Here is a 15,849-nt window from a genome sequence, read left to right on the forward strand (position 1 = left end):
TACTTTCTTAGATATAGATCCTACATGTATATCCTTTACGATCCATAAGATCTATGTTTGTAATGCTTCCAGAGAGAATTGAATTCAAAGCTCACAAGGTGTAGGACAAGCGTATGTATGGAGAAGTATTCATTATTGAATATTTCAATCATGATTAGGGAACAACATTTGCAGCAAGCTAAATAGAATATTAATAGAGCTATCAAACCTTGAATTCATCAATTGTCATCTCATAAAGCTTGGTCTCAAACATTTTGAGAAATGCCTCAACCCTTTGTTCAATGTTCCCGGGAGACTGAGAAGCAAGTAAAATGCTGGGCTTAAGCATAAGTCATTATTTGAAAATTATTTTAGATTATTTCCAAGTTCCAAGTAGGAAGATACCTTTACTGTGGATTGGATAATAAACTGTAGTCCACGTATACCACAATCATTCCTACACATGTTTAAATTTGAAGTTAAAAACAAGTGTAAGTCTTCCAAGCTGAATACATACAGGATGCTGCAGATCAACATACCTCTGCAAGAGCACAGTAATGTACCCCAGCTGCTCAACAGATCGTAGCTGATGAAAGGTTGGTTGCTTTGCAACAAGAGCAAAAAGCTGAAGTTTAACATTAAGCTTAAAGTCATCACGACCAACCTACAAATTCAATTGGAGGGCAATAAGAAACAATGGCTTCAAAATTACAATGAAAAAACTAAAATCTGATCAAATGGCCAGGCCAAAAGAGTAGGAGAATAATACATTTCTCAATATGTAGACAGAAAAAACTGAATGTTTTGGCTTAGGGTTCCCATCCAGATGATTTTCAGAGTCAATTTTCATGACTACACTAAAGAGACTAATTAAAGTAATATACTAACAGTATAGCTTTCAAAAGCCAGGTTCATCGATGTTACTCGGTTTGTTGGCATCATTTGAAATCTATTCACAGCCAAAATAAATTAGGTAAAATAGGCATAAGCTAACAACTTGCTTTTCCAGTCAAAAGTGATATTTGGATGGCATAATGCATATCAGTCTAGGCAGCCAGACATATCTTAATACAAATCATGAACAAAAAACTATCGCAAAATTTACCTGTATGTAGTGCAGAAGAGCAGAATTCTCATTTTCAGGATTAAGACATTCTGAAGGGTAGAAGTAACTCATGCCACGTTCAAGTTTAACAACTCGGTTGGCCAAATGTTGAGATGAGAATAAAGGCTTACACACAGGTTTTGAACAATTAAAGAGAGCATCATCAATGTGCTTGACTATCGACTCTGCTTCATGGCTTTCAATGTTCCCTGTACATAAAATTTCATTCCAGTTGAAATAAAAGTAACTCTTGCCATCCATAAAGAGAGAGAAAGGCCTAAGAACCTGCTATATAGAAGTCTAAAAATGTCCTCGAGAGCATTAATGGTACAAATTTAGCAATATCTTCAACTTGAAGAGCAGGAAGTATGTCGAGTTGTTCTGTCCAAGGCCAGGTATGATCTTGTAAGATCAAAGAGCAATAGTACATAGCCTGCTGATAAGGTTGTTGGTATTTCATATTCTGATATTTCTTGGTTACCATTTCCTGATAAAATGGTATATGAAAAGATAAATATGGATAGAGAAATTAAAAAATCAAGAAAAATTTTTATCATAATAATGTTGATATAGATAATTTATAAATCAAATACTGAAATGTTCATATTCATCTGTAAGCATATCTTCTTATTATGATATAAAATAGGATATGGCTCCCTGGATTTCACGGATTTATCATAATTTCCTTTACTTTGTTTTCTGTATTTGGTATTTAATTTTAGTTTAATTCATTTTTTAATATCAGGCCTTTATCATGATAGTTGAGATGGGATATAAATTGTGAATTGGAAGGCCCATTTTCTAAGTCATGAATGGAATCGAGTCATAAATCATAAGATTCATGATCAATAATAAAACATGACTCCTAGAGAAATTTAATACAAAGAAAAACGCACACACATATTTGTATATTAGCATTGTGAAGTTAAATAGCTAACAAAGTGACATAAGTTTCAAAATATCATGGTTAGAAAATATATTTGTTTAAATTTGAAAAAAAAAAAGTATTATGAAAGAGTTTCTTTGTTTAAATTGTGATCATATATAAAAATCCTTTATTTATAATAATTCAAAAAGATAGTATAGGGAAACCTAAAAATGGCTAATAATGGAGAATATCCTTAATTCTCAATTGTAAATATTTTCCTAATTACTAAGATTAGATCATATGTTTTACACTCCCCCTCAAGTTGTAGCATGTATGTCATGAGTCAAGCATGTTACAAATGTGATCAATACGAGAGCTGTTTACAGATTTAGTGAACATGTAGTTGGTGAGTTGACAAAGTCAGTAATGATTTCTCTAGAGAGCACCTTCTCTCAACTTTTATGTGTTCAGTCCGCTCATGGAAAATTGTCTTTGATGTAATGTGAATGGAAGCTTCCTTGTCACATATTAGTCAAGTATCTTGTGTATCTTCAAATTTTAATTGAAGGAAAAGTTGCTTAAGTCATGTAATCTCACATGCAACTACTGCCATAGCACAGTACTCAACTTCAACACCAGACTTAGGAACTATTTCCTACTTCTTGCTCCTCCAAGAAATCAAGTTCCCACTAATGAAAAGACAATATCAAGAAGTGGACCCACAATCTCATGGTGATTTTGCCCAATTAGCATTAAAATACTTGAAAAGAATTCAGCTGTATGAGAGAAAAGTTCTTATTGAATTGAATGTAGTACATAAACATCCATATATAGAGAACTATATCCTTAAAGTAATGATTACAAAGAGATCTATAGTATCTTACAGCAGCACACATGTAATGATTACCATATCCTCTTGTAACTTTAAAGATATTTTCTTCCAATTCAACAAAAAGAACAAACAATATTGGAATTTCTTATGCACATATTAAACCATGACCTGGTGAATATTTCTATGTATGAAAGAATATGTATCATAACATTCCAATTTGGTCCTGGCTTCAAAATATCTTTCCTGATCTTAATCATTTTTAATGTTCTGGTTTTATAACTTTTCTTAAATATCCCGGTAGCCCTATTATTAAGCACATAAGCTTGTTGCTATCACCTTTTCTCTCTGGATGATATGAAGGATGAGGAATCATACTAGATTTCAACAGTGAATCAGTATGATCTCTGCCCTTCACATAACTGCATTCAGATTTCAGGTAATATGTCTAAAAATGTATGTCTAATCATATGGACTTCTCTGCCTTGAAGTTTTTTGGCATTAGCACAAACCTTGTAAGGTCTTTGTTCCTGTGCAAGTGTATTGGGACTTCCCTACTATGGGTGGGACTAAAGTGAAAACTGACAATGCTGCTCGGAGGTCTCCAGGCCCTACTGCTTGTGCGGGAATCTTAGAGGGAGTCAGGGAATATATTGGTGCTTTTTCTGGTGTTTTTGGGGAATCATAATGCCTTGTATGCTGAGGTCATGGGGGCTATTCTTGCCATTGATAATGCTCAGAGGGTTGGGTTCAGAAACCTTTGTTGGAGAGTGATTTTACTTTGCTTTGTCAAACTTTTTCTTTTGTAGAAGTGGTTCCTTGAACTCTTAGAGGGAGGTGGAGAAGGCGTATGCAGATATGTGTTTGCATGGATTTCAAAAGTTTCTCATATTTTTAGGGAAGGAAATAATTGTGCTGATAAATTGGCTAATTTGGGTGTTGATAATAAGTTAGACTTTTGTTGGTACTTTGTTCTGCCTCCTTGTCTTAATTTGGATTTTTTCCATAACAGATACCGATTTCCTTTATTTCGTATTTAGGTTGTGTTCCTTTTTCTTACATGGGTTTTGGTTTGGTCCACCCATGTTTTGTATTTGTTAGATATCATTAGATATTATTAGATATTGTCAGATATTTCTTTCCATGTAATGGGCTTAGCCCATATTTTTTGTATGTTTTTTCTCTATATAAACATTACTCTCTGTTCAATATACACAAGGGATTATTTAATCTATTTTTTATTTTTCATTTATTTTAATAGTATTCTTTTCTTTTCTCTTTTATGATATGTTCCATGTGATGGTAGATGATTGGTGGTGAAAGTCATGAGATATTGAATGAAAGCCAAATTAGAAGAAGTCATGGTACCAAACTAGTGCCAAACCGGTGCCAAACCAGTGCCTAACAAAGCCCAAAAGTGATTCGTTGGAGAAGGACAAGCACATTGGGGAGACTGTCTCAGATACAGCGCACGTGAACGGTGCACTGCAGAAAAAGAAAAGGAAAACCTTGCTCTACCATAAAGAGTATTTTTGTTGTTGTGAAGTGTGTCACACACGTAAATCTTTTCTTTATAATCATTCAAAGTATATAGAGAAACCTAATAATAATGAGTAACAATGGAGAATATATCTAATCATTAGTTTAGCTGTACATATTTCCCTAATTACTAAGATGAAATCATATTTTTTACAATTATAATGAATCTAGCTAACAAAGAGATTAGGAATCCTATATGAATAAAATGGTTCAATAGAACTTATGGCCAAAAGTAAAAAATCATAATTTGGTGGTATTTGTATTGGAGCTTAAATATAAAATTTTCCTAACTTAAGAAAAAAAGAATGCAGTTGATTGTAGTTTGACTTTAGGGATGTGGGTCATCTTCCTTATCAACCCACCACCAGCAAGTACAACTTAAGTGGCACAAAGGAGGCTGTACATTTGCACTGCAGTATGATTTGCTACTCTGTTGGCCATTTTGCAATTTTGGCTGCAAAAATAGCCTAATCAGCCAGGTGAGATCAATGGCCTTTGGCAGCAAGGTGTTGTGACCAGTTGAAGAATCAAACGATTTGAATGAGATTTTATCGTTTTAGATCAAATGAACAAGAATAACAAGCTGAACTTTTATTATTTCATTTCACAGAAAAAAAAGAAAAGTACAGACTTGTATACAACTAATGATTTATTTGTGATTCTCACAACCATGTGTGATTCAAACACTATCTCTACAACTCAAGATTCATATCACCAAGCTGAAGAATTGCATCATGGATTCATGGTCCTTATAGCTTCTAATCTATTGTTACTTGTATCTTCTCAATGTTAACATAAAACTTTATATTTTAAAACACCATAAATGAGTCTGATTTTGTCATTACTGTTGGGAACTTCATAACATACTATAACAGTATGTTGGATTCAGACACAGGATTTTAAAACTAAAATTAAAAACTGAGCCCAAGTTTAAGAAATTCTAATTAGGTTCTTGATATCAACCAACCATTAAAATTCAGAAAATAATTTTTAATAACACTGACCCAATTAGAAATTACACACAAAACTCCCTAAATTATAATATTTAAATTACCAAAATTGTCTATCTACTGCAATGTATCCAGAGAAAGATTTACATTAATTGTGTTATGATCAAACTTAGGTTCTCTACTTATAAAAGAGAGTAATAGTACAAATAAGAAAAGGAAAGAAAAATAAAATAAAATCCCTAAAATAAAGCTATACAATATTTCCCTATTTACACAATCATATCTTTAACAATATCATTCAATAGTTCTGTAAAAAAGAAAGATATTGATAAATCTTGTGTTAAACTTAAAATCATTTCTTTTGGAATGCACCAGTCATATGGTTAAAGGAAAATTTTAAGACAGCCATAAGACCAACTAACCAACACAGAATCATTTATTTGTATTAGAATATAGAGAAAATTAATCTTTTCTTATGAACCAAAAAATTATTCTCTCTGAAAACATTATTAATATATTTCAATAGAATAGTTGAATCTTTAAACTAAAATTTCGAGTCCCAACTATAAAGGTTATTTTATTTCATCACAAAACAAATTGAGATGCTTCATATTATTTAATGATTATTTCTATTTTTGAAGATACACCGTTTAACATAAATAACAACAAAAATTTTGTAATCCTCCTTCAGTACTAGTGGCATAAAACTATCCTAAAGCAAAACATTCTAAAGGAGCCAGAAGAACAAAACAATCCGGTAAAAATAAGAGGCACCAGAATGAGGCATCCAGTCAGAGACACACCTTAGACATGAAACTACTAATGGATTTAAAAATTTTGATGGAATATTAGAGTATACGGAAGAAAGTAATTGCCAGTGTTTGTTTGATGCAAAAAGACGGGTATAGAAGAGAAGAATCCAACAAAGAATCAGCCTTGTCACGTGGTACATAACATAAAAAATCAATTCAATCTCCAAATGAAAAGAATGAGATAATTAAATCCCATGTGAGAAGAGTCTGATGAAGTACCTTGATGACTGAAAACCTGTCAGTTTTCACTTCAAATGCTGCAATCTTTTCAACTATAGTTTCAAGCAGAATCCTTAACTTGTGATTATAACCAAAGAGTGTCACCTAAAACATATGGCATTTTAATTATCAGAATGAAGTAACACATTTCTTCAAGACGGGCAGAGGAAAAAATAAATTCTGTTCTATTTTCATTTATACTCCCACACAAATTTCTTAGTACAAAGCAGCCAAAGAACTTAAAGGTTTAATTAAGATACAAAAGGAGTTGATAGATAAATAAAAAGGCTTAATTATAATGAGAATTGGAAATCTTCCAAATTATATGTCAATGTTATCCCTGCCTGGTATAATAAACAATTTAACCCTTTATTATCGTTTCAAATATCATACTCATTATTATCAGGATCCGAATTGTCAACCTTTACATGATTTCTGTTATTTTAATCAATTATAGTAGTAAAGTGTAGAACTGAACTCAAGTATACCTTTAACAATTGCACTTAAAATCACATAGAAAGTTAGGATCATCTATATGTTACAATTGAACAAAAAAATGCAATAATGCACATTATTGATTAAAGAAATGTGAGCAACACTATCTTTCAAATACGTTTCATTATTGGTTAAACTATGAATTTCATCTGATGGAGTGTTGAAAAGAGTGTGCAAGAAAGAATCTTGCTAGCATTCATCGAGGGTGATTGTAGACTAATATCTAACATTCATATTCAGAAATTGCAATATTGCAAACTAAAATACATTACAAGAGTACCTCGAAACCACCATCTGTGCGATTTATGCCATAGTATAGACCAGCAACCTGAGCGTAATAAGCTAAGAAAAGAAATTAAGAACTCCTTCAACTTTTATTTAGCAACTTAGTAGACACAATATGAAGAAATAAAAAGTACAAAGTAAAGTCCATCTAAACTAGAAACCTACCATAGTCATTCAAGTAATCCATCAATAATTGTGTGAAAATATTCACCAAAATCTGAGCCTCAGGAGAGCTTCCAGCATATGGGCAATTGAAATCAATCTTAACATAAGCCTTGGGTGTAGCAAACAATGTGTCTGGCTTGTACCATAAGGCTGAATAAGTTGACCTGCTTAACAAAACTGGAAACTTCACCTGTTTCCAAGTATTAATAATATGATCAAGATAACCATGGTGCAACACCCTCCCCCCCCCCCCCCTTTCTCTCCCACCACACACCATATATATTTGAAAAATATATCATACCGTTTCTTGCACAGTTTTAAGTGACAAGTCCGTTGGAATGAATTTGTTAGGAGCTGGAAGATGCATATTTTCATCAGCAGAAGAAGCCATCCACCCCTGAAAATACAAGCATTATCAGGTCTATCAAGTTTCATCTTTTCATAACAATTTCAACATATCACTGAACATAGACTCATAGTAAATTCCATGGGAAAAACAGAAAAATTATCCAAATGAACAAGCCAGTACAAAAGTCATACATTACTGTTCATATAAGCACATACCTGAATAGCAGAGCCAGTAATCTTTTCAAGGGAATACGCAGTTCCATACCATGGCTCCACCTTATCAGTAAGCCCTTCAAAATTTTTAGATTCCCAAAAAATTCTGCTCGAGAATGAGTTATAGGTTAAATTTAATAACTAAGTCACACCCTACTGATAGAGTATCTCAAACACTTTAATCAGTATTTTCTTTGTTGAGTAAAATAACAGCTTAGGAGAATTGATCTGATCCTTCACATCCTTCATATAAATAAATTTACAGACTTGATTTTAGTACACCTACCGAACATTGTCCGGAGAAAGCTGATTTAGTACCATATGGATAACATTTGGGCTAAACTTAAAAGGCAAGGATGATCCTGTCAGCCAATCTTTCACAGGATAAAACTGTAAAATAACAGGTCCGTTAATAATATGATTTCCATCAAAAAGCTCCCCTGCAATTTTTTTTTTTACTTAGAAAGAGAAATATACCTGCATATTTGATGCAATATCAACAACATAATCACCGGGAGGAATTTTGTCCTGATAATGAAACTTGGTCTCACAAACTGCAGAAAGCTTCATCAACATAGAAAAATCCATTAGATGTAGTTTAGACCATGTGTGGAAGCAATAAAAGAAAAGAAATGGATACCAAAGTTAATGTAGTTCAATAGTTTACCTATGGGAAACTATAGCCCTACTACCCACAGGTGAAGCATAGACAAAATTCAGTCATCAATGAAGATTGCAATTGTACGATCACATTTGTCTTTGCTTTTCTTTAACTTACATGTTACTTTCAAGCTAAATTTAAAAAATGAGCTTTTAAACTTATGTTGAAGCTGTCTGAATATTTTTCATTTTTTCACTTAAAAGTTGAGTTAAAAGTTGTTTGTTCATTTTTTAGACTACATCCATACCTCTTCAAAAATCCATTCGCAAACACCAGACTGCTGTAGAAGCTCAATGTATTTGAACAACAACCCAATGATATCTTCTATGTGCTCTAGAAATAAATAAATAAAGAAGGTAAAAATGAGTTCACAGAATCAACAAAACTACAGATAACAAACCTTGAATTTAGTAAAATTAGTAGCAGTAGTAGTAAATTTAACAATTGCATAACTGCAATGAAGAGCACGTGCACAAGTTAACACAATAAAACTTTTTAAAAGAGGAGATATTGTGCAACAAACAAGAAAACCATGGAGGAGAGGGAAAGAGAAAGCTAACCATGACCAGAATCAGTAAGATCAATTACAACTGTAAAGAAAGCAAACTCCAAGCTCCAATCTGATTCGCCGGCAGACAAGCCCGTAGCCCACCCTGCAAATGGAATTTTTTTTTCTAAGCGGTAAAATGATAAATTTATAGCATGTAGGGACACATGTATAAGCATGTATCAGAAAATCATTGATTCAAACTCCAGATAATCATATGCATATCAATGATGAAGGTAAAGAAATCCAAAAGGTTTAAGTACAGTGGGTCTTCAATCAGCTCCAATTCCATGTAAAAAGAAAGGGACTGAGTGAGAAAGGAGGTGTAAGAGAAAAATGTTTTATTCTGCAAACAAACTCAACTATTTGGCTCAAATAACTATATCTATATACACTGCAAATAGATTTGCATTGCACTTGCACATAATACAACTTTGAAGCCTAAAACACAAAATTACAAGACAATCCATTATTCTGAACTGAACAACAGTGTAAATTTCACATTTTGCAATATAAAGTTCAAAGTCATACAAGCCATTGTTAAACCTCCCACCAAAAACGTATATACTAGATTGGAAAGAAAGAATAGAAATCAATATTCTGCTAAACTATTGGGTAAGGCAAGACTTACACAAGGCAGGATTCTTGAAAGACCTGAAAGAAACTGAGTTATAACTCATTCTTCTTCACATATGTAATTCTTTCTCCTTCAATGAAGGAGAGTTCTTGTAATTAAAGTCTACTCTTCTCCATTCTATCAACCAGTTCCTCTCAACCATCTTCCAAAATTGCTTTTTTTCTTGTGCAACAACATTCTTGTCACCATTTGTGAGTGTATCTTCTGTTGGACAATGTTATTGGTTAGTTATATGGTTAAAACTGTCAGTTCTGTTCTATTTTAGTGTAACCATCCAGCACTATTAGGCTTGGTACATGGATAACAGTGAGTGACCCTTTTAATGGATCTAAAACTTGGAGTCAACTGCAGAGTCCCATGAACCATAAAGTCTTTGAATGCAAGTTGTGTCCAAAGCTGGTTTTGTAGAATTGACTTAGGCCTAAACCCATTTTCTAAGATGGTCTATCGTTAGTCTTGTGAATCTAAAGGTTGATTGGAACAGTGTCAACCTGTGCACAGATCATGGACTAGAGTGGGTTGTGACCAAAATTCCAGTCCCCATCCTACATAAATCTACTTCAAAACCAGCTTTTACACAATTGAAATCAGAGAGTAGTTTAGAGAAGCAAACATTCTAAAAGTGAGTAAAATATTTTCATTAATATAGGGAAGACCTAAGGGTGAGTCTTGGTGCGAGTGTTAGAAAATGCTACTGATTAGTTATTGTCAATTCTGTTTTGTTTTAGTGTAACTGTTTGTGTTACAGTTACTGTTTGTTTCCTATGTGGTTAGTATAACTGTTTTAGAATCATAACTAACTTTTCTTGTAACTGAACTCTGTATATGTAGCTTTCTGTAAACAGTTTCTGATTCTTCTTTTATCTTTGTTTGTTACCTAATAAAATCAGGGTATCAGTGTTTCCTATCACACCTAGGAAAACATATTCGGTCTTCTTTTCTCAAAAGAACTTAAGCATGGTTCAATTCTGTCTTTTCTACAATTCATTGGGTTCAAAGTGGAGTAACATCCTTTGGGTTTCTTTATTTTGTCACTTTTATTGATGAATATTCTCGTTGAACTTATGTTTACTTATGAAATCTGAACTTTTAAATATCTTTGTGTCTTTACTTAATGAAATTGAAAACCAATTTGGTCATGTAGTCAAGATCTTAAGGAGTGGTAATTCCAAAGAATACTTTTCTACTAGTTTTTCCACTCTTTTAAATTCACATAGTATTTTACACTTGTCCACTTGTCCTTATGCACCTCAACAAAATAGTATAGCAGAGAGAGAATAGACACTTAGTTGAAATTGTCCGTACCTTATTGCTTGGTGCTAATCTACCTATCCATCATATGGGTGATATCATTCTAACTACATGTTATCTTATTAATAGAATGCACTATCCTTCTTTGGACAATAAAGTTCCATATTCCATTGAAATAAACCTCTATGTTCCATTTCTCCTGAAATTTTTGGTTGTTTTGTGCATGATGTGTCTTGAGGTTAGGACAAACTCTCAACTAGAGCTATCAAATGTGTCTTAGGATATTCTTGTCTTCAAAAAGGGTATTGATGTTATTTCCCTGACATTAGAAACTATTGCAGGTCTGTAAGTGTCAACCTTTTTGAAGAAACTCCTTTCTTCTCTTCCTCCACACAAGATGTTAACTTTGTCCAACGGGTCTTGCCTATGCCTTTAAAGCCCTTTGTGTACTCTATTCCAAACATTGTTCCATCTTTTTCCAATCATCCAAATTCCTCTCATCAGTCCAGCTCACCTACACCATCAACCCCTCCTCTTATGACCTACCAATGACAAGCTCAAATGACTAGTCCAATACCACAAGGCAAATCCTCTTCCTCAAGTCCTTCATCATCATTCAATAGTACATCTCTCCTGATAATGAAGATCACAGCAAAGGTACTCGCTCTACACGCAATCTTCTTCCTATTTACAATTTTATAAGCTATCATCATTTGTCTCCTTTCTATTCTTCTTTTATCTCCTCTGTATCTTCAGTTACCATTCCTTAAAATGTGAAAGAGGCATTTGATCATCTTGGATGGTAACAAGCCATGACGTTGAAATGCAGGCTCTTGGACATAATAGTACATGGGACTTAGTTCCTTTTCTACCTGAATAGAAGGTTGTCAGTTGTCGTTGGGTTTACGCCATTAAGGTTGGGCCGATTGGTGAAGTTGATCACTGTTACTAGACCTGGTCTATCTTCACAGTTGGTGTTATTAATTAATTTATGTAAAATCTTTGTATTGATCTTTGGAATGCTATCGTCCAGATTGTAAGGTACCTCAAAAAAGGTTTAGAATAAGGTCTGTTGTACAAAGATAAAGGGGATACCCAGAACTCTAGGTATTGTGATGTTGATTAGGCAGAACCTCTTATGGATAGACGCTCCACTACAGGGTATTGTGTTTTCACTGGAGGCAACATTATTTCTTGGAAAAACAAGAAACAAAATGTGGTAGCTTAATCTACCGTTGGAGATGAATATAAGGCAATGGCTTCTCTCACTTGTGAACGTATGTGAGAGAAACAATTTCTTCGAGAATTAAAATTTTGTGAGATACCACCAATGAAAATGTATTGTTATAATCAAGTAGCTCTCGACATTGGCTCCAACCCTGTATTCCATGAAAGGACCAAAGACATAGAACTTGGATTGTCATTTTATTCAAGAGATGTAGTCCAAAGTTTATACTAAGTTTGTTGGATCCAATGATCAACTTGTAGATGTGTTAACAAAATCCCTAAGAGGACCACAAATTCCATTTATATGTTCCAAGCTTGGCACATACAATATGCTCTAGCTTTGTTAGTAAGAATTGTTAGTTTATAGTTGTCAATTGTTTGCTTTTTCTGTTAGTGTGCAACTGTCCAGTTGTTTGTTTGTTTGTTAGTGTAAAGTTGTCGAGTTGCTTGCTCGTATGTTAATGTATAGGTGACTAGTTGAGAATTGCTAGTTACAGCTGTCCAGATGTTAGTCTGTATATTAGTGTATAGATGGCCATTGTAATATTCATATTAGCTAAATATGCTACGAGGTAGCACACAGCTATTCAACAATGCAAACACTATAAATACTTGTAATATTCATTTCATTGATTGTTGGACAATTAATAAAATTTCTCTCGTTAAGTTTCTCTAATAAGCTTGAGGGGAAGTATTAGAATAATTTATCTTGATTGCATAACTTAGCATGTTTAGATAGGTTAAGTAGTCTGTCCTGAAAAGTTGTTTAGGTTATTAGCATTAGTTACCTAGATATAGTCTTTTCCTTGTACCTCTTGGTATTCTTGATGTAATTTTATTCTATAAATAATATGGTTCAACTAAGAGATGATTAATCTCTTAAGCCTTTTTTATCATATTTCCAATCTTATATCTTACTAACTTAATCAAGAAAAAAAAAAGTCTTGAAACTCCTTTCATTTACTTTCTCATTCCACAATAAAGGAGGAAGTTTAACCCTGCATGTAATTCTTCAATGGGAAAAGCATTGGCTTCCTTTTTTTAAATGGTCATGGTATCCTGGACCAAGGATCCATAATCCATGGAGACAAACCGAGATAAGTAGTCTTCCAATTAAGTTTAGTCATCGTAATAGTAGTGGCAGAAAAGAAAGGAGCAAAAATAGGAAAAGTCATTCCAGAGACAGAGGGAGATAAACATAATTGAAGACATGCGAAAAAACCCTAAGCTGTGAGGAGACAAACTTGACCAACAAGTTTGTCGAAATAGGTAGCCAAAGGCAGAAACTTGACCAAAAGACACCAACAAGATGAATGGCAGTGGTCGGATGTGTTTTTGACATCACAAAGGCAATGTATGGGACACACACGATAGGTGACAAGCTGACAAAGATCAGCGTGTCTTAAAGCTTTTGATCATGCAACCATCGAGGTTTGGTTGTAGTGGTCCAGTGACAGGAGAAGATAGACTAGCCTCTTAACACCAACTTGAATTTAGATGAAAAACAAAATTAGTGAGTTGTTGTGCTTAGCTGATGTATATTATATATACATATATATATAGAGAGAGAGAGAGATGAAAAGAGAAAAATACAATACAGGGAAAAGTTATATATCCTATAACATAAAAACCTTAGGCTAGGTACATACACCCGAAAAGCAGTTTTATGAAAGTAGTACAATACAATAATAATCATAATTTTAACAATGAGAAATAGTGTGATCTATTACAAAGTAGTTTAGAACTAATTCAATCCTACAAAACAGACTAGTAAGGTAAATATTGTCGCCACTTATATACCGTATTTTAACACTATTTCTAGTTGATGTGAGACTTCGTTTTTTCTGAATATGCCCCATCACGTTCAGCACTATTGGGCTTGGTACATGGATAACATGGTGAGTGACCCTTTTAAAATTGCCGAGTCCCATGAACCATCAAGTCTTTGAATGCAAGTTGCATCCAAAGCCAGTTTTGTAGGATTGAGTTAGGCCTAAACCCATTTTCAAAGATGATCTATCATTAGTCTTGTCAAGCTAAAGGTTGTTGGAATGGTGTTAACTTGTGCATAGATCATGACCTAGAGTGGGTTGTGAAAAAAATTCCAATTGCCATCCTACATAAATCTGCTTCAAAACCAGTTTCTACACAATATAAATCAGAAAGTAGTCCAGAGAAACTAACATTCTGAAATATGAGCATTTAAACTACTTTCATTAACATAGCAAGACTTAAAAGTCTTGGTGCAATACAGGGCGGCTGCTTGTTGGAGGTTGAGTTCAAATACTACAAAATGCTTGCAAAGGCAAGGCTTCGGACATCTACCCTCACTAGGCAGACCTGTTTGGTGAGATCCTCATGTAATGTACTAGGTCACCCCTTTTACTCAAGATTATGTTCTAAATCCCTGATAGTGGCCCATTGAGGCCAGTTCCAAAAACACTACCAAGTATATTGCGAGATAGCCGCTATTTTGATTTTTTTTATACAGTTTATATATAATGGGTACCACATATACATATAAAAAGTCATAGGTGTCATAAATAAAACATAAAAGTAATACCAATAAAAGTCAAAAACAAGTTTCCTACATAGTAATGATCGTTGTCCACTTATTCCAAGTCTCTTTTACCATTTTCACTATTATTAATACATGTGTAGTTTTCATATTTGGAAACTTAAGTCCCAAAAGTAGCCCTCCAAGAAAGCCCTAATGTCTCTGTTTGGGGTTTTTTTGGAATCAACACATGACAGCACTACATTGCCAGCTACCACTACCATTCAGCCTGCTATTTGGCCTTCTATGGCTGTTACACTAACCACTCCAATACAGCAGCCCCTGTAGCAGGAAGTGGTCGCTCTGCATTTTTATAATGATGCTACTTAAAACCCAGGCAACATCTCATAATATAGAAGAATCGGATTTCATATGAAGTAGACAATACCCAAAAACTAATAATGACAGATGGAGAGTACCCACCCAATTTTTTCAAGATGTAATATAAAGACCCTTCTCCTTCATGACCAATGAGATGGCCAAGATACCTGCTTGGCCCTTCAGTGTAATGATGAATTTCAGGGGTTACTGGCCATACAATTCTCAATTTGTGACCTTGCTTTATTGGGACAGTTTTGACAAGAATCTGAAACAGAAACCCAAAATAAGAAATAGATTACAATCAATGGTGAAGAAAATAGTTAGTTTTTGCCATTAAGATATAGTAAAACTGCACCTGCAAATGCTCTGATTTGCATGGCTGACCACAAGGATGGAAACAACTTTTGCTGGTGTTTCTAATATCCTGGAACTTTTCTTCTACAAGGTTTTGAATTTTATCAAGGGTTTCTGAAAATATCCATGCACAAATAATTGGATTGTTGCCATTCAAAAAATATAAAAAATAATTCAACTGACATATTGTAAACAAAATATATGTTACCATTTGTGTATATAACTAGATGCATTAAATTGGCAGAATAGTTTTCATCATAAAACTTGAGAAGCTCCTTCCTTGTGTCTAATCCTTTTGCTTTAGGCTTAACTTCCAAAGTGTCCCAATTCCCTACAAATTAGAGCACTGCAGTAATGATTATGATGAAAAGTATACTGCAACAATGATAGCTATTGCAGATATTCCACTTCATTTGGACAAACATATTTCTTTTAAAACAAATTACAATTAAGCATAGTTTTAAGCATTAATCACCAGATTTATTTA

The 15,849-nt window shown here is 33.7% G+C and overlaps 1 protein-coding gene across 2 annotated transcripts in view; it reads right to left on the reverse strand.

Moving 5' to 3' along the window:
• LOC137814053 (insulin-degrading enzyme-like 1, peroxisomal) overlaps positions 1-15,849 on the reverse strand; it is a 28,095-nt gene that overhangs the window by 4,405 nt on the left and 7,841 nt on the right. For both annotated transcript variants that reach the window (XM_068616588.1, XM_068616589.1), the window contains exons 8-24: positions 15,571-15,693; positions 15,364-15,476; positions 15,111-15,273; positions 9,029-9,121; positions 8,716-8,801; positions 8,285-8,371; positions 8,094-8,197; positions 7,811-7,913; positions 7,548-7,643; positions 7,247-7,436; positions 7,077-7,138; positions 6,302-6,406; positions 1,370-1,571; positions 1,085-1,293; positions 519-643; positions 385-436; positions 209-295 (exon numbers count right to left, since the gene is read on the reverse strand). In XM_068616588.1, the coding sequence (XP_068472689.1) occupies positions 209-295; positions 385-436; positions 519-643; positions 1,085-1,293; positions 1,370-1,571; positions 6,302-6,406; positions 7,077-7,138; positions 7,247-7,436; positions 7,548-7,643; positions 7,811-7,913; positions 8,094-8,197; positions 8,285-8,371; positions 8,716-8,801; positions 9,029-9,121; positions 15,111-15,273; positions 15,364-15,476; positions 15,571-15,693 (2,000 nt within the window). The remainder of the gene's footprint in view (positions 1-208; positions 296-384; positions 437-518; positions 644-1,084; positions 1,294-1,369; positions 1,572-6,301; positions 6,407-7,076; positions 7,139-7,246; positions 7,437-7,547; positions 7,644-7,810; positions 7,914-8,093; positions 8,198-8,284; positions 8,372-8,715; positions 8,802-9,028; positions 9,122-15,110; positions 15,274-15,363; positions 15,477-15,570; positions 15,694-15,849) is intronic.

Source organism: Phaseolus vulgaris, chromosome 1 (assembly GCF_000499845.2).
Source record: "Phaseolus vulgaris cultivar G19833 chromosome 1, P. vulgaris v2.0, whole genome shotgun sequence".
NCBI classification, from domain to species: domain Eukaryota; kingdom Viridiplantae; phylum Streptophyta; class Magnoliopsida; order Fabales; family Fabaceae; genus Phaseolus; species Phaseolus vulgaris.